The following is a 21,604-nucleotide window of genomic DNA, read 5'->3' as shown; positions in this document are numbered from 1 at the left end:
GGTTGATAACATAGTGTAGGTGAAGGGGGAACAGAAGCTCTTGTCATTTGCTATAGGAAGTGTAAATTGATTCAGACTCTGTGCAGGATAATTTCCCAATATTCAGCAGAATTAGAATTTAGAAATGCACATACATTTTCATCTTGCAATTTTACTCTTAGGAATTTATCTAACAGACATATTTTTACATAGATGAAATTACATGTCCAGAAATACTTACTGCATCATTGTTTTAGTAGCAAAAAGTCGGGAACATGCCAAGGGCCTATCAGTAGACGACGAGGACCGAGTGAAGTTTACCACATTCATGCAAAGGAATACCCTGTGGTCTTTCGAAAGCAGGATACAGTTTTCCATGAATTTAAGAGGAAGTCACCAAAATACATTAAGTGATAAAAACTATATGCAGTGTACTCTGTATGGCTTACTGCCATTTGTGTATGTATATATGTGTATGTATTACGTATGTATGTGTGCTTTTATGTGTGTATATGTGTATATATATGTGTGTGTGTATATATATATGTATATATATACACATATATATGGGGTAAGAAAAATAGATTTACAGTTGTAAGTATGAAAAACAGTTTATAATTGTTTGGTTTTTTTTTTTCTTTATTGATTTGAGAGAGGGAGAGGAAGTGAGAGGGAGAGAGAGATTGTAACATTGATGAGAAAGAACATTGATTAGCTGCCTTTTGCATGCCCCCCACTGGGGATCGGGCCCACAACACGGGCATGTGCCCTGACTGGGAATCGAGCTGGTGACCTCTTGGTGCATGAGTCGATGCTCAACCACCGAGCCACACCAGCTGGGCCTATAATTGTTTTTTTTAATCCTCACCAGAGGATATGTTTTTAATGATTTTAGAGAGAGAGAAACATGGATGTATGAGAGAAACATCAATGGGTTGCCTCCCATATGCACCTCCACTGGACATCAAACCAGCAACCTAGGTATATGTCCTGACTGAGAATCGAACCTAAAACCTTTTGGTGCACAGGAGGATGCTGCAACCAACTGAGCCACACTGGCCATGCCAGACTTTCTTGTATTATTATGTATTATTGTATTATTTTCCATATGAGCAACTATAAACCTACTTCCGCCCACCCCTGTGTGTGTGTGTGTGTGTGTGTGTGTGTGTATTTAAGTATACGTGAATGATGTTAAGTGGTGACCTCAGAGGATGGGAGCTGGGGGACGGAGGGAGGATGGTAGGGAGATTTATTATTCATCAAATGCCTTCTTGTATTTTTTTTTTTTACAACATATTTTAATGTGTGCATGTTTTACCTATTTTAATGAACAAAATCTGTCAAATTTGCACATTTAATGGCCCAGTAAAGATAGAAAATAGAGCATTCAAGTAGAAAACTAATATACGCAGTCATGTCTTTGTTAACAGAATTGACTGGATAAAAGTTATCTGCCTAACGCATTCTTGCTGTTAATTAGAGCTGATACACATTTAGAATGTGTCTGGAAGAACCATCTGCTTTGGATAGGTCTTGTGTAACCTTGTAATAGTAAGATATTCATAATTTTTACTTGGATGATACACTGTATTCTAAAACACAGTCAGACCAAATACAATTTTAGGATGCTCCAGTAAGAAAAAATCGTGAAAAAGGAGGAATGGTGGATGTTGAGAGGGAGGACAGGAGGGAGAGGGAGGAAGGGAGGGTGAAGGGAAAGGAAAGGAAGAAGGGAAAGGAAGGAAGAGGGTAGAAGGAAGAGGGAAAGCTGAGTATCAAGTTTCTGTCCCTGGGAATTGAATGACCTCAATTTAGGACTGAAGATGACATTTCAGCAAAAGAAACAAAGGAGCTATTGGAGAAACAAAGAGTTATTTTGACTGCTTGATTTAAAAAAAAATTTTTTTAATCCTCACCAGAGGACATTTTTTGCATTTATCTACAAATGGAGCGGGAGGGAGAGAGGGGGGAAGAGAGAGAGAGAAGCATCAATGTTAAAGAGACAAATCGACTGGCTGCCACCCACATGACCCCAATTGGGGCCAGGGAAAAACTGCAACCAAGGTACGTGCCCTTAGTGGGAACTGAACCCAGGACTTTCTGGTCTGCACGTCGACGCTTTAACCGCTGAACCAAACTGGCCAAGGCTGACTGCTTAATTTTTCATTAATCTGAGAATAATTGACAGAGCATGGTGTTTTTTTAAAAAAAAATTTTTCTTTATTGATTTTTAGAGAGAGGAAGGGAGAGGGAGAGAGAGATAGAAACATTAGTGAGAGAGAAAACATCAGTTGCTACCTGAGAGATAGAAACATTAGTGAGAGAGAGAACATCAGTTGGTGCCTCCTACATGCCCCCCCAATGAGGATCAGGCCCACAACCTGGCTTGTGCCCTGACTGGGAATCAAACCTGCAACCTCTTGGTGCTTGGGGTGTTCATGGGTCAATGCCCAACCAGTGAGCCACACTGGCTGGCCCATGGTGATTTTGTTAAGCACTAGTTTCATTCTGGAAGAATGAATCAGAGAAAACTTCAGTTAAATTGTGGACTGTGCTAGTATGAATATTTGAAATGGAGTAGAGTGTGAATATTTATGATGATGATGTAGAATTCCTAGCCTTACTGAAATTAATCTTGTTGTGGTGGCATAATTGAGTCACTGACATTTTCAGTGCAAAAATATAAATTGTAAGGAAGAAAATTAGAACCATAACAGGAACAGATTTTCATGGATTTTTTTTCTCATTTTTCCTTTTTTTTTCCCCCCAGGGTAAATGGGAAGTTGGTAGCCCTGAAGGTGATCAGGCTGCAAGAAGAAGAAGGTACACCTTTTACAGCTATCAGGGAAGGTAGGTCTTTTCTCTTGTTATCTCTGCTTTTGTGTTTGCATGATACCTGTAGCTGTTTAAAAATTATGCATCTCTGAATATGTTGAGTTTTTAAATTATGTGGTTATATCTCTTATTGGAATGTGTGAACTGAAATTTAAAGATCAGTACCTCTTGCCATCATATCAAGTCATGTTGAATAAAATGAGAGCATCCTGCTGCATACTGAAGTGTGGGAAAATGTGCTGCTGTGTATTGATGTTCACTACCTGACTGAGGAATTGTATATATCTGATTTGGTTTGCAGAGCTCCTGAGGTGCATATTAATCTAGCTTTACTCTGTATTCATGACTGTAAGGAAATTCCTTACAAATGAGGGATCAGTCCTGGCTGGGTGGCTCAGTTGGTTGGAGCATCTCCCGTGTACCAAAAGGTTGCGGGTTCAATTCCCGCTCAGGGCACATGCCTAGGTTTAGGGTTTGATCCCCATTTGGGCTGTATACAGCAGGCAACTGATTGACGTTTCTCTATCACATTGATGTTTCTCTCTCTCTCCCCCTTCTTCTCTCTAAACATATTCTTGGGTGAGGAGTAAAATAAATAAATAAATAAATAAATAAATAAATAAATAAATAAATAAATAAATAAAGGAAGGAGGATCATACTGTCTTATTACTCATCTATATTCTTTCTTGATTTCTTTGTTTTATCCCTTACTACATTTTTATTTGATTTTTCTTTTTGACTTATAGATTTTTTTTTTTTTTTGAATCCTCACCCAAGGATATTTTTTTTATCTTCGGATAGAGTGGGAAGGAGGAAGAGAGGGAGAGAGAGAGAAACATCGACGTGAGAGGGATATATCTACTGATTGCCTCCCACATGACCCCGACCACGGCTGGGGACAAACTGCAACCGAGGTATATGCCCTTGTCCAGAATTGAACCCGTGACTCATTGGTCCTTGGGCCCATGCTCTAACTGCTGAGCCAAACTGACCAGGGCATTAGTGGGAACTTTTAAATTCAGTATCAGAACTTTTAGTATTAGTAGCTTTCTCTCTACTGCATTTTTGAAAATATATATTATCTTGACTTAAAAATTCAGTTTGTTCTTGTGCTGAAGGAACCACAGCTACTTGTTTTGTTGATCTACAGTGAAGTATAAATATCATTGATTTACTGCTATAGTATTATTAAGGTATTGGTGAAGTAAATGTAGTGTATTACTGGTTTGATTGTTTTCCACAACTGTTTTTATTATTTACATTATTTTGGAAGTCTTCTTTCTGTTTTCACTTTTTTACCTTTCATTCTCTTTTTTTCATACCACTTCAGTTTGGTTTTCATAATTCCTGTTTAGCTGAGCATGTTTTTATAAGGTTAATCAATGACCTCCTTATTGCCAAAACAAATAGACACCTGTCCTTAATTTATCAAACCTTTTAGCAGGTCATACATGGTTGAAACATTCTCCTTGGTGACATCAGATCTTCCAAGTAGGTAGTTTTTCTCTTTCTTTTGCTGGTTCCTTTTCTAAATATTAGGGCATTTTGGGACAGGCAAGGGGCCTTTTTTTTCTCTAATCAAATCTCTTCCAATGTGATTTTATTATTTCAGGACTTTAAATAGCAACGATAAGCTGATGACCTATACATATCTCTCTTTGCCAAGACCTTGTCTTTGTCTCCATTCTCATATATCCATTACTTGGCATTTCCTCTTGAATCCAGTAATATATAGGAAGGATAATATATAACTACCAACTGAGGTTTATTTCAGGAATGCAAGGCTGGTTCAATCTTGAAAAAGCAATCAGTGTGTAACAGTCATCTCAAACTTAACACATCCAGCCCTGGCCGGTTTTGCTCAGTGGTTAGAGCATTGGCCTGTGGTCCAGAAAGACCTGGGTTCGGATCCTGCTAAGGGCATGTACCTTGGTTGCAGTTTGTTCCCGGCCCTGGTTGGGTCGTGCGGGTGGCAACCACTCGATCTGTCCTTTTCACATCGATGTTTCTCTCTCTCTCTCCCTCCCACTCTACCTCCCCCTCCCACTCTAAATGTCCTTGGGTGAGGATTAAAAAAAAAAAAAACTTAACATATCCAAATAGAACTCATGTCCTCCACACCATCACTGAAATCATTTTCACCCAGTATTAGTTATAGCAGCACCCATTGCTGCTCCTCCCCAAATCTTGCCCATGAAGGAGTCCTATAAGTTACTTCACTAAAACATCTCAAATCGGTCTACTTTCATTGTCTTTATAGCCACCCCTAGTCCAGGGCATCATCAGCTCTTGCTTAGACTTCTGTAAGTTGTTTAATTACACTCTCCACGTCATCTTTTATCTTCCTATTTATCCCTTCTCTACTCTGTAACCAGCATAATCTTTTTAAAAACCTAAATCATATTATTTGAAAGCTGCCGTTTCAAGTACCGTATGACGTGTTTTTCCCCAAACATGCTACAAGATCTCCTGTGTCAGGGGTTTTACATGAGTGTTGGCCACGGCTGGAATGTTCTTCTCTGGCTCTTCTCATAGGCCAGGTGTCAGTTCATATATTTTCTTTTCAGACAAATTTCCATTGACTCTTTTATCTAAAAGGGCAGCTGACCACCTCCTTACCCATTTTTACTCACCATGTCACCACCCTGTTTTCTTCATAGTTTATACTGGAATCTGACATTAATTATTTGCGCTCCTCTCTACTAGTATATAATCTTCGTGAGGTCAGGACCCTTGTCTGATTGTTCATTGCTGTATCCTCAACATCTAGCATGGTAATCGTGATATTTACTGCGTGACTTCAAGAAAGTCATTGCGCTGCAGTCTATAAATACGACAGAGTGTTCGACACAGACTGTGCCTCAAGGAATCTGCCTTCTAGGTGGGAGGCAGAACACACAGATAATAATTTGAAAAACAACATTAGGTGGCATTTCAGTGCCAGATCATTTCTAAAAGATTGTAAGTTTTAAATCAATTCCTCCATTAGTCAAGGGAGGTGAGGTGGCAGGAGGGTCTTGAATTAGGCATGAGGGATAAGCAGTGGAGAGTAGATTGAGGAGCTGAGACCAGAAAGCTCAAGGACAGTGAATGGGTCAGGAGTTCTCATTTGGTGGGTGTGGGAGGGGGGGATGGTTATGGCTCCATAGAAGGTATCACCACAATAATTGGATAGTGTAACTAGCAGTTAGAGCATCAGAGCTGGGTATTCTGCAATATGTAGGACACTCGAATACAGAAGTAGGGAAACTACAATCTGGGTCCCTCTGCCAGTTTTTGAAAATAAAAAATTTTAAAAATGTTTTTATTTATTTATTTGAGAGAAAGAGGAGGAGGGGGGGAGAGAGAGAGAGAGGGAAACATTGGTGTGAGAAACATCTGTTGGCTGCCTCCTACACCCCCCCCACTGGGAATGGAGCCTGCAGCCTGGGCATGCATCCTGCCCAGGAATCGAACCAGGACCTCTCAGTCCATGGGATGATGCTCAATCCACTGAGCCACACTGGCTGAGCTAAAAATAAACTTTTATTTGAACACAGCACTTCTATTCATTTATGTATTGTCAGTGTCTGCTTTCTTAGAATCAGGTGACTGTGACAGAGTATGTGGCCCACAAAACCTAAAATATTTACTGTCTGGCTCTTTACAAAGTTTCTCAACTCCTGCTTTAATACAGTGAACAATTGTTTTATGTCCCATAAGCCTTTTGAATGTCCTACTCGGCATTCATGCAGGTGAAAACCTGTTTGTATTTGTCTTAGGCTATTATCCAACTATTTCATATATAAACCCAGTGTATGCTCTGCACATGTTTAATACACACCAAATTTTCTAGGAATACAGCTACAGTGTAAATCGAAGGAAAATTGTGTTTTGTTTAAAATTTTTCTAAAATTTGTTTACCGTTCTGGAAAGGTATTTATTTACCTAATGGCAATGTTGCTTGTGTTAATTAAGTTGCTGATATAACACTCTCAAACCGTCTAAATTTGTAGTGGTTGTATTCATGCTTATTCTGTATACAGATGTGAGCACCGTTCTTTATTATGATTTCCAGTATAGTTGTGCCTGACTATTTATATATTTCAATATATCATTTTGTTATAAATAATTTTTCTATTTCTCTTTTGCATTTCATTTATATACTAATATATGTATATATTTGAAATTATATAAATATTCAAAATTATGGTTGCTCACAGACTCATATCTATGAATTTTATTTCACTGTGGTATTTGTTATGTAAAGAAGGTATTGGGTCTGACGAGACTGGAAACCACTGGCTGAGATGGAGAGGTGAGTTCCAGTTGAGCTGTGGAGGGAGGCAAGGTTAGGAGTGCTAGTGAATTTACTTACGGGAAACCCTGAATGTTGGGAAAGTAGAAGAGTGGTAAAGAGATGCCAGGCCAGGAGAAGCAGGAAGAAAATGAAACTGAGTAGCAAGCCTGCTCCCTGGAATTAACCAACCTCACCTTGTTGTTGGTGCCTGTTAAGAGGCAGTTCATCATGACATTCCTGATCCAGTTGCGACAGTCGGGTCCATCAGTGGGAGGTCCAGTGAAAGAAGCAGGTAGGGTCCATTAAAGTTGTTGATGAGTTATCTGTTTATGTTGCCCGGATATGAGGCAAGGCCTCTGGGCGCATGGCAAGCCTGGAGATAAGCTCAGGAGCTGTCCCTGGGAGTCAGTTCTGTTGTAGAATGCAGGGCTGGCTCTGCAGTTGGGACCCTTTTTGTGGGTTGGAGAGCTTCTGACTTTTGAGCTGAGTATATTAGAAAGGTAAATCTGATATTAGGATAGGATCTAGATTAGATAAGAAGGAACCTGGAAGCTGATAAATTAGTCATTCAAAGTAGTGCAGATTTGAAATGATGAAGAGCCAGGTTTATTGCAAAGGGACAAAGAATGATAGGTAGAGGAAAAATGGTCAGAGCTAGGTGAATTATTGATTATAGATTATTTGAGAGGGAAATATCAATGGTTTTGAGTTTGAGTGTGTAATAAAAATGATGCCAGAGGGAGAAATAGTCTGTAACTACCTGGGGGAACTGCTTTTAACTCTTTACAATTTGAAAGGGCTGTTATGCAATTTCATCCTCACTTAGCCCTTTGAAGGTTATTTTTTGGATAGAATTTATATTGTTTATAGAATCTGTATTTTATAAATATGGAATTGAGGCTCAGAGAGATTAGATGACTTGTCCAAGGAGTTGGATCTGGTACCTAGATGCTCTCAGATCAAAACAGTGCCATACTAACTTTGAGGGTAGTTGATTTGGGTTTTAGGCATGTTGAGTTCATGAGTCATCTGTATGAAAGTGTCCTGTTGGCGACGTGGAAGTGTAGCTCACAAGACTTCAGCCTAAATAGTATATATATTTAGCATGGATTTAAACAAATTGAACAAGAGTCCTATTTTTTGTGGGAGAGAGTTTGGAGTGAAATCAGGGAGTTAAGTTGCAAGGCAGTGTCGTGAGGGGGAAAGCCCCATGGATATTAGAGTCTGGGATGCTGGGTAGTGATCCTGATTTTGTTTTTCATCACCTCACAATATAAGGCAAGTCATCTGTTATTAGTTTGGTAGGGCCGTAACCAAATATCACAGATTCAGTGGCGTAAACAGCAGAAATGTATCGCCTCACGGTTCTGGCGTCTAGAAGTCCAAGGTCAAGGTGTAAGGGCCCACTTTCTAGGGGCCACGAGGGAAGGATCTGTTTCAAGACTCTCTCCTTGGCCTGTAGACGGTCATCTTCTCCCATGTCTTCACATCGTCTTCCCTCTATACCTGCCTGTGTCCAAATTTCCTCTTCCTGTAAGGACACCAGTCATAATGGATTGGGGCCCACTCTAATGACTTCTCCTTAACTACCTCTGGAAAATTCCTATCTTCAAATACAGTCATGTTCTGAGGTGCTAGGGTTAGCACTTCAGCATATGAATTTTAGGGGACACAATTCAGTCCATAACACCACCCAATGGCTTTGGACCCCAGTGACCCTACTTGTAGAACAAGGAGCTGGTTTGTGTCATCTCTTAGAAACTGTCTACCTCTGCACTGTGGTTTTCATTTCCTAAGGAGTCTTTAAATTCAGAGATTGCTGCTCTGGATATCAGAGAGTGAAACAGGAATTGTTGACATCTAGAGGAACTGATCGCAAAATGACATTGTATTTTTTTTTTTTTTGAGTAAAATATTAAGGTTTCCTAATAAAATCTGACTTTTGAGTGGATAGAAATGATGCTATAATAATAATAAGAATTAAACTCTGGGTCAGTTTTGGTTATTTGTGTCTTTGCCTTCTCATTCCTGCCTTTCATAGTCTTATTTTTCTGCAATTCATGTGTGGAAACAGAAGCTGTCACCAATGCTCATAACCTTTTGCTATTAATACTCCTAGAAATCTGTGCACAGTAACTCCTCTGTGCGGCTAGTGGTAGAGCTTGAAATATTTAGGACGGAAGGTGGGAGATGCTGGCAATGCGTTCACTTGTACATTTTTACATCGATGAGGGAGTAGCGTGGCTTCTGCAATTGCAATGAAACGCTTTAATTTTCGTTGGCCTCTTTTCTGCTGTTTTGGTCAGTTTCCTTATTCGCAAAATGTCAACAGCAGGAAGATTTCAAAGTAGAAAACACTGTGCAAGTAACACTTGAAGGCTGCTTGCCATGTACAAGCTTACCTGGGAATTCAGACTTTAACACGTAATAGTCACCTAAAGTGCAAATACTTGTAAGCAACCCTAATCTTACCCAGATTTGTGTCCGAAGGTGGACTTTGAATTTTATCTCATAGAGCTAGAGTGCTTAATGGCTTCATTCCGGTTCAGATACTTTGACGCTCATTCTGTCTCTGCTGCTTAGAGAATGAAGTAGCAGTGTGAGGGCCAGCTTTTCTCTCTTAATTTAAAATCTTTATATGACATCCTCATGGTTTTTAGTGGTACTGATGAAGAATTGGGAGATAGGCTTGAAAGGAAGTAGATGGAATGTCTTAGGATGTGCCCGCTTGAAAATAACTTAAAAATGTGTGTGTTCTTACTCTGTAATAGTCTAGATGTCCAAAGTTTTTTTGTTTGTTTGTTTTGGCTAAGATTTCCCCAGAAGAGAAATGAAAGTGAAGGAACCACTTGTCTCCTTTTGTGGATTCTTGAGTATCTAATACATAGTTTTCCTAAGTGAGGGTTATGCTTGGAGAGAAATGGAGATACTCTAATAGAGAACAGTTTAACATTATAATAGTAACAGTGTCAATGAACAGTATTTTGTGTGTGTTTACACACTGTGCACACAGGGTCGGGGCCTAGTCTCCCTTCATTCTCACTACACCCTCAAGGGGCGCAGTTTCATTTGTTCTAGTTGAAGGTGAAGAAAGTGGGACTTGGAGAGGCCAGCGGCTCAAGGTCATAGCTAGTGCGCGGGTTGAATCCAGCCATTCACACTCCAGAGCCCACACGTAAACTTTACACTAGGACAGAGAGATTTTCAGTAGAAAATTTGAATTTAGACTGCATATTTGTTTCAAACAGAGGGTTACATTATTGCCATTAAATTAAAATAAGCAAAAAAGATAGATTTTAGGGGAGGTGAATGTAGGGGGAAAGCTTGTTTATGAAAGTGCAGGCACATTATTCAGTGAGTATAGTGGGGCAACATCCATGTAGGGCAAGCGAAGGTCCAAAACAGAAAGGAAACAGGGTCAAGAGGAGCTCAGGGACAGTCTGGGCATGGGGAAGCAAAAGCCCAGTACAGCGGTAAGCTGTAGACTCTGCATGTAGAGTATGGAACTCATTATTGGAATGTATCCTTTTCTTAAAATACGTTTTTATTGACTTTTTAGAGAGAGAGGAAGGGAGAGAGAGAGAGAAACATCTATGTGAGAGAGATACATCAATCAGCTACCTCCTGCAGGCCCCCTGCTGGGGATCGAGCCTGCAATCTTAGCACGTCATGCCCTGACCGGGAATCGAATCGGAACCTCTCAGTCCATGGGAGGATCCTCAGTTCACTGAGCCACACTGGCTGGGCTAGAATAGTCCAGTACCTAGAAAGGCAGAGGTAGGTGGAAATTAAAGAGGAGGTTAAGAAAGAAAGACAACATCTTTTTATGTAGAAATAGTTAAACTGCTAACAAAATGAATAATTGATCTTTTTTATTGTTATTTAATTGTATAATTGTCATTTAATTATATAACTAAATATTTTAATAGTACAGCAAATTTGGTATATAATATCTATGTTATTGTTACTGTTTTTATAAATTTGGTGAAGTAATAAAATAGAAAATAAGGCTGATTTTAATCGTGCATGAAACGTTTTGGTGTTTGCTATTTGATTTTTGTCATTGCATTTGTCTTATGTCATAGGCTCTTTTATTTATTTTTTAATTTTTTTTTTTTTATCCTCACCTGAGGACACTTTTCCATATTTTGTTCAGATAATGGGAGGGAAAGAGAGAGAGAGAAACATCGACGTGAAAGAGACACATCGAGTGGCTGCCAACCACACAACCCAACCAGGGCCGGGGACAAACCGCAACCAAGGTACGTGCCCTTAGCGGGAACCAAACCCAGGTCTCTCTGGACCACAGGCCAACGCTCTAACCGCTGAGCAAAATGGCCAGGGCGGCTCTTTATTTATTTTTGTTGCTGCTTTTAATCACAATTCTTTTTCCTTGTAGTTGTCTGATATAATTGCTTCTGAAGATTGAATATTAGCTTTGATATCTGAGTTGTAATTCAATCAGCAATGAACCAGTCTGAGTTTCATTTTTTACATTTCATGTTTGGGGTAGTCTATTACTTTCCTAGGGCTTAAAAGAACAGAAATTTATTCTCTCACAGTTCTGAAGGCTAGAAGTCCAAAATCAAGGTATTGGCAGGATGTACTCCCTCTGAAGGATCTCGGGGAGAATCTTCTCTTGTCTCTTTCTGGCTTCCATTGGCTCCCAGCAAGCCTTGATGTTCCTTAGCTTGTTCCTACATCATTACAATCTGTCTCTGTCATCACATGGTCTTCGTACTTGTGTTTTTTCCTGTTCTTACAGGAAGAGCAGTTGCTGGACTTAAGGCCTACCTTAAAATAGTATGTCTTCATCTTAGCTAATTACAGCTGCAAAGACACTGTTTGCAAATAAGGTTACATTGTGAGGTTCTGAGTGAACATAAATTTTGGGGAGACACTAATTCAACCCACCACTGGTGTTTATTCCTCTCTGTTTCACAGACAGATTTGTATGTAATAGTGGACTGGGACATGCATTGCCCTTTGGGAAGCTTAGGAGAAAAAAAAGACTGTAAGTGGCTTTGATCAGACTCTTCATTGCTATCTCTTTACTAAGTATACATTATCAGACAAATGAATGGATGCATTAACTTTCTTCAAGGTGATTTGTTCTTGGTTCATTCTATATAGGCTCTTTTGTTGTTGATTTGCATTTTTGTTTTTAAAAAAGTATTATTGACTGAAAAAGCTGAAGATGGTGGCGGGCAGGACTGGAGGGAGGGTGAGTGTGTGAGAGAGTGAGCGAGTGTGTGAGAGTGTGAGTGGAGGTGAAGGTGGACGACCAAACCCGAGCAGTGCAGAGCCGCGGAGCAGAAGGTTCCTGTGCTGTGGACGGAGCAGCCGGCTACTGTGGGCAGCAGCCCTTCAGCGCCCTTCTCCTTGCGCCTCGGGGAGGTCCCACCATTTTGGAAGATCCCGGGTCTTCCCTGGGAGGAGGCAGTGGGAGCGACTAGGGCCCAGCAACCCGAGCCCAACAGCACACCTGGCACCATCGGACCAGTAGACACTCTGTGTCAACACAAACCAGTGCACAGTAGTGGAGCTGTCAAGGTGCCGGTTGCGGAAACTGCAAATGGCTGGAAGACCAGCACTGTCCATCGCAGTAGCAGCCCGATCAAAGTCGAGATATACCCCCAGCAACAGAGGCTGGGGAGCAGACATCCATCCCCAGGCAACAGAAGCACAGACCAGCAGCAGAGAACCATCCTCAAAAACTACAGCAAAGGCTGAGCAGGAGCTGAGCCCCACTGGGCAGCAGCACTCCTCAGCCACCAGCGGCTGGACCTGGGGCTCCATAGGGGCCTGTGCAACACAGCTGTCCACAGAGCGGTGGGAAGCCGGGGATCCATAGGGGCCTGTGTGACCCAGCGGCTCACAAGAGTGGTGTGGAACCAGGGCTTGAGAGGGGCCAGTGCGATCCAGCTCCCCACGGGATCAGTGGGAAGCACAGGCTCCAACGGGGCCTGTACAACCCAGCTGCTCACAAGATCAGTGGGGAACCAGGCTTCCAGTAGGGCCTGTACAACATAGCTGCTCACAGGTCCAGCTGGAAGCTGGTGCTCAAGAGGGCCCCTGTGTGCCCCAGCCTCCCAAGGTGCAGGCAGGGAGTGTGGCCCCAGCAGAGCCTGAGCAATACAGCTACACCTGGCACCAGCGACCAGCTGGGAACACAGCTTCAGAGGGGCCCACACAGTCCAGCTGCAGCACCTGCCAGGACACACCAGTACCGGCCCCCAGTAGTCAGTCCTCCAGGATCCTCAGTAGGCAAGAGGCGACATGCAACAGAGCAGTCTGGGAGGCACAGTAGCCTTATTTAATATACAGTGAGCTGCCTACACATCCAAACATCCCCCACCAGGTCTAGAGCTACCAGACGGCTAAAATGGGGAGACAAAGAAACAACACCCAAAGGAAAGAAAAAGAGGAATCACTAGAAAAGGAACTATAGAAAATGGAAGAAAGCAACTGGTCAGATAAAGAATTCAAAGCAATGATTTTAAGGGTGCTCAAACAATTTGGTAAGAAATATAAGCAACTTAATAAGAATTATGAAGAGCTCACTGGGAACTACTTCAGCTTAAAAAAAGAGGTAGAAGCTATGCATAAAAATCAAGAGGAAATAAAGAATGACATAGCTGTTATGAAAAATACCTTAGAAGGATTCAATAGTAGATTAGAAGAAGCTGAAGACTGATTCAATGACTTAGAAGGCAAGGTAGAGAAAAACATCCAAATAGAGCAGCAAATGGAGAAAAAGTTTAAAAAGCAGGAGGAGAGTTTAAGGAAGCTGTGGGACAATACAAAATGTAACAACATTCACATTATAGGGGTACCAGAAGGAAAAGAATCATAGAAAGGAATAGAGAACCTGTTTGAAGAAATAATGACAGAAAACTTTCCCAAACTGGTGAAGGAAAAAGTCACACAAGTCCAGGAAATACAGAGAGTCCCAAGCAGGATGAACCCCAGAAGATCCACAACTAGACACATCATAATAAAAATGGCAAACATTAAAGACAAAATAAAAATCTTGAAGCAAGGGAGAGACAAAGTTACCTACAAGGGAGATCCCATTAGACTGTCAGCTGATTTCTCAATAGAAACTCTACTGGCCAGAAGGGAGTGGCATGAAGCATACAAAGTAATGCAAGGCAAGGGTCTGAATCCAAGACTACTCTATTCAGCAAGACTATCATTGAAAATTGAAGGAGAACTAAAGAGCTTAACGGCTAAAAAAAAAAAAAAAAGCTAAAGGAATTTACCACCATCAAACCAGCACTGCAAGAAATGCTGAAGGGACTGTTGTAAGAAAAAGAAGAAACAGAGAGAGAGAGAGAGAGAGAGAGAGAGAGGAACACAGGCATAAAATTAAAATGGCAGCTAATAACTATCTATCAATAATTACCTTAAATGTAAATGGCTTAAGTGCTCCAATCAAAAGACATAGGGTAGCTGATTGGATAAGAAAACACTACCCATATATATGCTGTCTACAAAAGACCCACCTCACAACAAAAAACTCACACAGGATGAAAGTGAAGGGATGGAAAAAAATTTTCCAAGCAAATGGAAATGAATAAAAAGTTGGTGTAGCAATACTCATATCTGACAAGACAGACTTCAAAACAAGGGCCATAATAAGAGACAGAGAAAGTCACTACATAATATTAAAAGGTTCAATCCCACAAGAGGATATACTCACCAAGAAACAAAAAGAGAGAAACTAAATAAACAAAATCAGAAACGAAAGAGGGGAAGTAACAGCTGACACTACAGAAATACAAAGGCTCATGGAAGCATATTGTCAGAATGGCCGTCATCAACAAAGCATCAAACAATAAGTGCTGGCGAGAGTGTGGAGAAAAGGGGACTTTAGTACACTGCTGGTGGGAATGCAGACTGGTGCAGCCACTATGGAAAACACTATGGTGTTACCTCAAAAAGTTAAAAACGGAACTGCCATTTGATCCAGTGATTCCACTTCTAGGAATATACCCTAAGAAGCCTGAAAGATCATTCAGAAAGAATATATGTATCTGTATGTTCATAGCAGTACCATTTACAATAGCTAAGATCTGGAAACAGCCCAAGTGTCCATCAGTAAATGAGTGCATAAAAAAAGCAGTGGTATATGTACACAATGGAATACCATGCAGCTGTAGAAAAGAAAGATCTTTTATCCTTTGAGATGACATAGAGGGACCTGGAGACTATTATGCTAAGCGAAACAAGCCAAGCAGAGAAAGACAAATATCACATGATATCACTTATTTGTGGAATATAATGAACCAAACAAACTGATGAACACAGTTGACCCAGAGACATAGAGGTAGGGTACAGACTGAGAAACCTCAGAAGAGGAAGTGTTGGGGTGGTGGGGAGAGATAAACCACAGAACTTATATGCATGTATGCATAACTAATGGACATAGACAACAAAGCTGGGCATGGGGAGGAGGGTGTCAATGAGGGAAAAAGGAGAAACATCTGTAACAAAAACAAATTAATAAAAATAATTTAAAAATAAAAAAGTATTGCTTTCCTTGACGATTGAAGGACTTGTGGACTGTGGCTTGTGTGGAGGGACATTATGTCAGGCAGGGTAGTGAATATGGTTGAGGCATTGGTAGTTATGTTGGCAGCAGAGAGAACTGATCAAATAGAGACCCCCGAGTCTGCTAAGTAGATGTGAAATGACACGGTCTACTTTCTCGATTCTTTATATAGATTGTTGGGACTTCAGAGACATTTACTCCAAGACAAAATATACATTTTGGTTGGGATCTATGCTGTTCCACAAGAGTGTTGTTTTTTTTTGGTTATCCAGATATGCATTCCAACAATTATATAGCTCTTAAGATCAAATAGAACCCAAATATTCTTTGTAAGATCCTGTCTTTAACTAGTGATATCTGAATTTCCAATGTCTGGACACCTTTCTGGTGAGAGAAGGAATCTGCCAGAGAAATCAACTCTTGTGTTTTCTCCCTCGCCCCTAACATGGAATCTCTCTTTCAGGCTCCTGGAAGCTGAATTGAGAAGGTGGGCACAGATGGGAAGTGGGGTGTCCGGATCATAAGCTCTTAGAACAGAACAGACCATGGTGCTGGGGAAGGAGCAGCAAGAGCAACCGTTTGTTCCCCTGTTTGCGTTTTATCAGTAGCGATATTGTGAATTGTTGATCGTCTTGTAATGCTTTCTGAATTAGCAAGTAGATTATAAGAACAGTTTTTAGTCAGGCTTTCCCCTGGGCTAATGCAGCATCTGAGCCTATGCTTTGCGTGTCAGGTAAAATTAGGTCTCTCTCAAGGGTCTTAAGGATGCTTAAGATTCAGTAATTGTGTGCTCAGCTTAGATATTTTTGAATTTGGCTGTTTTATTGGCAAAGTTTTTTTTAGAAACTACCTGTGCCACCATTGTTGGAGATACTTCAATCCTCTATGAGCTAATTTGGAAGCTAAGTCAGATTTTAGAGATCACCTTATCTCGGTCTCTCAGTTGCATACTGGTGGCACTCAAATTGCATGTTTGGTTCTTGCAGTCGATTTTAACAAATTGGATGAGCGACCAACCAGCAAGGGTTAGTTTCACTTGTGGCAAAGAGCCTGGGTTCTTAAAATCTAATTGCCACAATTCAAATTTGGCCTCCATTCCTGCCTCTGTATGTGATTTTGAGCAAGTCAGTTAAACTTTCTGTGCCTCAGTTTCCTCATTTGTAAAAGAAGGATACAAATACTACTAACCTCATAGGATTGTTGGGATATGGCAATCACTAAATATAAAGACGAGGCCATAAAATAGAAAGAGTCAGGGAGCCATGAAAGTGTCTTGGAAATAAAAAATTCATTAACAAGAATTAAAAATTCACCCTCACCGGTGTTGCTCAGTTGGTTGAACATCATCCCATGCACCAAAAGAATTAAAAATTCAGGAGAAGATTTGGACGGTCATCTCAAGGAAAACTCCCAAAAGAAGACCAAGAAGAGTGATCCTCTCTTATCTCTTTGAGGATAAGTGATACAGTTCCTTTTAATGTTGTTCCGTATTCTCTCTCTCATTATTTGCTTGTCTGTTTTGTTCTGTTTCTCATTGGAAGCATCCTTCAGCTGCCTGGAGATCTTGATTATCAGTTAATTTAAGAGTGAGACACAGATATGGTGATTGAATCTCTCGGTTCCTGGGTAGGACATGTTGTTGGTTAGGGGCTTCATTGTAGGGTGATGGGGGTGGGTTAGCCAGTTTTTTGCCCCTTAGATGTCAGTATGAGGGCGTTTTTTTCTTGGGAAGAGACTTAAATTTCTACATAAGGGATTATTTAATCTCCTGCCTAGAGGGTTTAAGTTTGCTGCCAACATCTTGGTGATTGAGTAAGAGATGGAATTGTGGGGGATTCTCACCTTTCAACATGCAGAGTTTTATTGAATCTCCTTATTTTCCGTTCAGATCATGCATCTAGTGTAGAGGGACTAAGAGGTATTGAGGACTCATGGCAAAAAGTGATCAGGGCCTATAGAAGGCCATGGCAGTAGGGAGAGATAGATGAATGTGTTTGAGAGAGACTTAGAGGGACACTTGATAAGACTTAGTATTTGTCTGGGCATAGAACTTGATAGAGATGGAGGCATACAAATGACTTCCAGGGTTCTGGCTCGAGTAATTGGGTAGTCAGTGGAGCCAATAATAGGAAAAGGGAAAGATAGTATGTGCAATCTTAACATGTTAAGTTTGAGGTCTGAGATTCATGTGGCAGCTGTTTATATGGTGATGCAATTTATATGATAGGTCAGGTAACCTACATTGGGAACCTTACTTGGCCCTTTCAAGTATGTGATCTCATTTCATCTTTCAACACCATGAGGAAGGTTGACATTATCTTCATTTTAATAATTAAGTAGCTGGGATATAAATAAATTTTTGTCCAAACTCATACAAATAATTATGTGGCAGATACAGAGTCAGCTTGGGTCCTGTTCCCAGTGCCCAGAACAGTGCCTGACACATGATAGCCACTCAGTACATGTTGATGAGTGAGTCAGTGAATAAGTGAGTCAGCAAACTCCAAAATCATGCCTTTTCATTCTACTACACTGTATTAAAATTGACACAGAAACCTATATGATCAAAAGTTGTACGTAGATTTTTTTTTTCAGGCTGCTAGGAAGCAGAGAAGTGAAGTTGGGAAAGCCAAAAAAATTTGAGTCTTGATAGAGACTGTGCTACTAGCTATGTGATTATGAGTGAGTTGCTTAACATATTTTTCTTCTGTTTCTTTATCTTTGAAATGAAGGAGGGTTAGGCTATCTGATCTTAGAGCTTCATGACTAAAATAATAGTACCAGCATGAGTCTTTACCTAGATGAAAGATCTATAATCGTATCATCAGTGTTCATGCACCATGCTGTAATGCAACGTACCTTTACTGTGTTTAAAATATTTCTTTTAAACCCTCCAGTGATAATCCTTTATGTCTGTCACTGCAAAATTAACATGGATTGCTTCAGAGCATTTGATAATTGACAAACATTTTGTAAATGGAAGATAACCATCCATGAGTATAGACTTTGATTCTAAGTAAGGTTATGTAAATTGATGAAATTGTTATTCTTTGTAAGTCTGAGTAATTTTGATGGGTGTTAGCCAATTGATATCAACAAAAGATTGGCAAGCTATTAGATCACGTGTTTTCAAAAGCTATGAAAATCATATGTTTTCTTTTTATGTCTAATTTTAAAGGGTAGAGTTTAAAAAATCAAGTAACATTTCTTGTCTGCTTTAAATTTGTAAAAAATGTATATTACATTTTGTTCTCTTTTATCTGGACATGTACATTTCAAGTTATATTTGGAAATATAAATATTTTCCTGGAAATATAAATTGAACTATGATACATTTATATTTAAAACCTTTTAAGAAAGATTATATAACTATCTCTAATCTGAAGGCATTTGTAACTGGCAAAAAATCTTCATGGACTTTTTCTATACCTTCTGTGCTAACCTTTTGAAAATGTTCTCTCATTTAACTCCCACAATAATTCTGTGGTACATAGGTATCAAAATCTCAAAATTACAGATGAGGAATTGAGGCCTAGAGATAAATAAATTGCCTTGTTTCAAACAATTTGCTAGTATGCAGCTAAGTTAGGATTTTAACTGGCATCTTTTAACTGAGGTGTTTGTTCCAAAGATGATACCTCTTTCCTTCAAAATTTCTTGACTAATTTAGAAAAGTGATGGGAATTCATAATCTATGTATAAATTGCTTGTCCTGATAATAATTTTCATAGCTCCTGCAGTTGCTTTATAAAAATGCAGCCCATTGGCACACCTTTGCACTTTTCAGTATTTGAGAAACGGTTATGCTGTTTGGCTGCCTACACTATGTACTGTCTAGTAACATAAACATAATCAAAGGATGACAAACTCGTAATTAATTCGTGTCCAATGTCACGACCACTGACAGGATTCAGTGTCATTTATACATCTTCAAGTTCTAGCTTACATGTCTTTGAATGTGTAAGGAACACGCAAGGACAGTAGTAAACAAGGGGACTTTTTAATCTTCATTTGAAAAAGAGTTATGCCTGTATAGTGGAACAGACTTCATGGAAAGGAATTTGGCAGTCCTAGAAAGAGAGGGAGAAGGGGGCAAAAACATATTTGAAGAAATAATTGCCAAAAATTTACTGGAAAATGTGATTGATTAATTAATTTTTAATCCTCACCTGAGGATATTTTTCCAGTGATTTTTAGATAGAGTAGAAGAGAGGGAGAGAGGGAGAAAGAAACATCAATGTGAGAGAGACACATTGATTGGTTGCCTCCTGCACAACCCCAACCAGGGCTGAGGATTGAAGCTGCAACCCAGGTGATCTTGACTGGAACTGAATCCACAACCCTTTGGTCTGTGGGCCAGTGCTCTAACTGCTGAGCCAGTACAGCCACGGCTGGGTAGTTTGTTAATCAAAGAAGACAAATGAACCAAAATTAGGAAAAACATAAGGAGACCCTAATTTAGACCCATTGTAGTCTATTGAAAGACAGAGGAGACCTTGAAAAAAATAGGAGTAGAGCAACTCATTACATGCAAGAGAAAAAATATAGTTTAAGATCTAACCTCTCATTCAAACCACAGGAAGCGAAAAGGCAATGTTAAGGACATACTCAAAACAAAGCAAACAAGCTACCCACCAAAACTTTTACATCCAACAAAACTATTCTTCAAAAATAAATGCTATACCTTGGCTCGTATGCTCAGTGGTTAGAGCATTGACCCTCACTGTCAAAGGCATGTACCTGGGTTGCAGGTTCAGTCCCTAGCCCCCATCGGGTACATGGGGAGGCAACCAATCAATGGGTCTCTCTCACTCACATCAATGTTTTTCTCTCCCTTTCTATCTCTCTCTCCCTCCCTCCCTTCCACTCTTTCTTTAAAAAAAAAAAAAATGGAAAAATATCCTTGGGTGAGGTTAAACACAATGAATGAATAAATAAATACATTTATTATTAACTAAATGATTAAATTATAAAATCTTTGTCTATGTAATTCTTCCAGTTTCTCTAAACTTGTGTTAACTTGTATTATCAGAAACAAGCTCATTTTGTTGAGTATAAAAACTGATTACCTGCTATCCTCAAAGAGCTTAGAATTTACTAGTGGAGAAAACTAAACGTGTTATCCACTGGATTCTAGGACAGCGATTACAAAAGTCTGGTGAGGGGAAGAGCGAGCAGGAAACTGCTGCTAAGTCAAAGCGCCTTTCAAGTAAGGGGGAAGCGGTGACCGCGGAGCGATGCTGCAGCTGGCCTGGAGGAAGATTGGGAGGGTCTTCTCCTGGTGCTACCCAACCTATCTTGTCGTCACAAGACACACGGGTCACGTGTTACATGAGAGCTTAAAAAGAAATCATCGTTGCAGTGCTGGTCGGAAGTCGAGTCTCCTGGCCAACAGTGTGACGTCCGTGCCCTTAGAGCCTTCACGGTCCAGCGGGAGAGGCCAGGGCCGAGCCTTCTGTATGCCTGGGCTGTGGAGCTGGCCGTCTCTGCTGGCTGTTTTTGACAAACAGCTTTCATCACAGCCTACTACTTGTTCACTGGGCTAAAATAACCCAATATGAGCCCCACATCACTCTATAACAGATGTAGCCAAGAAGCGTATTGTAAATGGAAACTGACATGTTGAACTTAATGACTCCATCATGGAGAATCAGCCAGAGACACTGTATCTGGGAGGAACAAATGTGCCTTGCCCCTCTGAAGCCCGAGTCCTTCCAAACTCTCCTTAGCTTTGCTATGACCATCTTTTTATGTGTGTGTGGTACGTGCCCCTAGCAGGAACCAAACCCGGGACTCTCTGGTCCGCAGGCCGACGCTCAACCGCTGAGCCAAACTGGCCAGGGCTGCTATGACCATCTTTTAAGACCTTGATAAAGTGCTGTTTTTTCCCTGAAAACTTTCTGGCTTTCAGAGAAACAGTATTATTTTTTGTACTCCTTTTGCTTGCTTG

At 40.3% G+C, this 21,604-nt stretch overlaps 1 protein-coding gene across 6 annotated transcripts in view; it reads left to right on the top strand.

Annotated features, from left to right (window-relative positions):
• Positions 1-21,604, top strand: part of CDK14 (cyclin dependent kinase 14) — a 595,016-nt gene that overhangs the window by 188,395 nt on the left and 385,017 nt on the right. For all 6 annotated transcript variants that reach the window (XM_036246264.1, XM_036246270.1, XM_036246267.1 and 3 more), the window contains one exon: positions 2,753-2,832. In XM_036246264.1, the coding sequence (XP_036102157.1) occupies positions 2,753-2,832 (80 nt within the window). The remainder of the gene's footprint in view (positions 1-2,752; positions 2,833-21,604) is intronic.

This window comes from Molossus molossus, unplaced genomic scaffold, assembly GCF_014108415.1.
Source record: "Molossus molossus isolate mMolMol1 unplaced genomic scaffold, mMolMol1.p scaffold_m16_p_7, whole genome shotgun sequence".
NCBI classification, from domain to species: Eukaryota; Metazoa; Chordata; class Mammalia; order Chiroptera; family Molossidae; genus Molossus; species Molossus molossus.
This window is presented reverse-complemented; position numbering and strand designations above follow the sequence as displayed.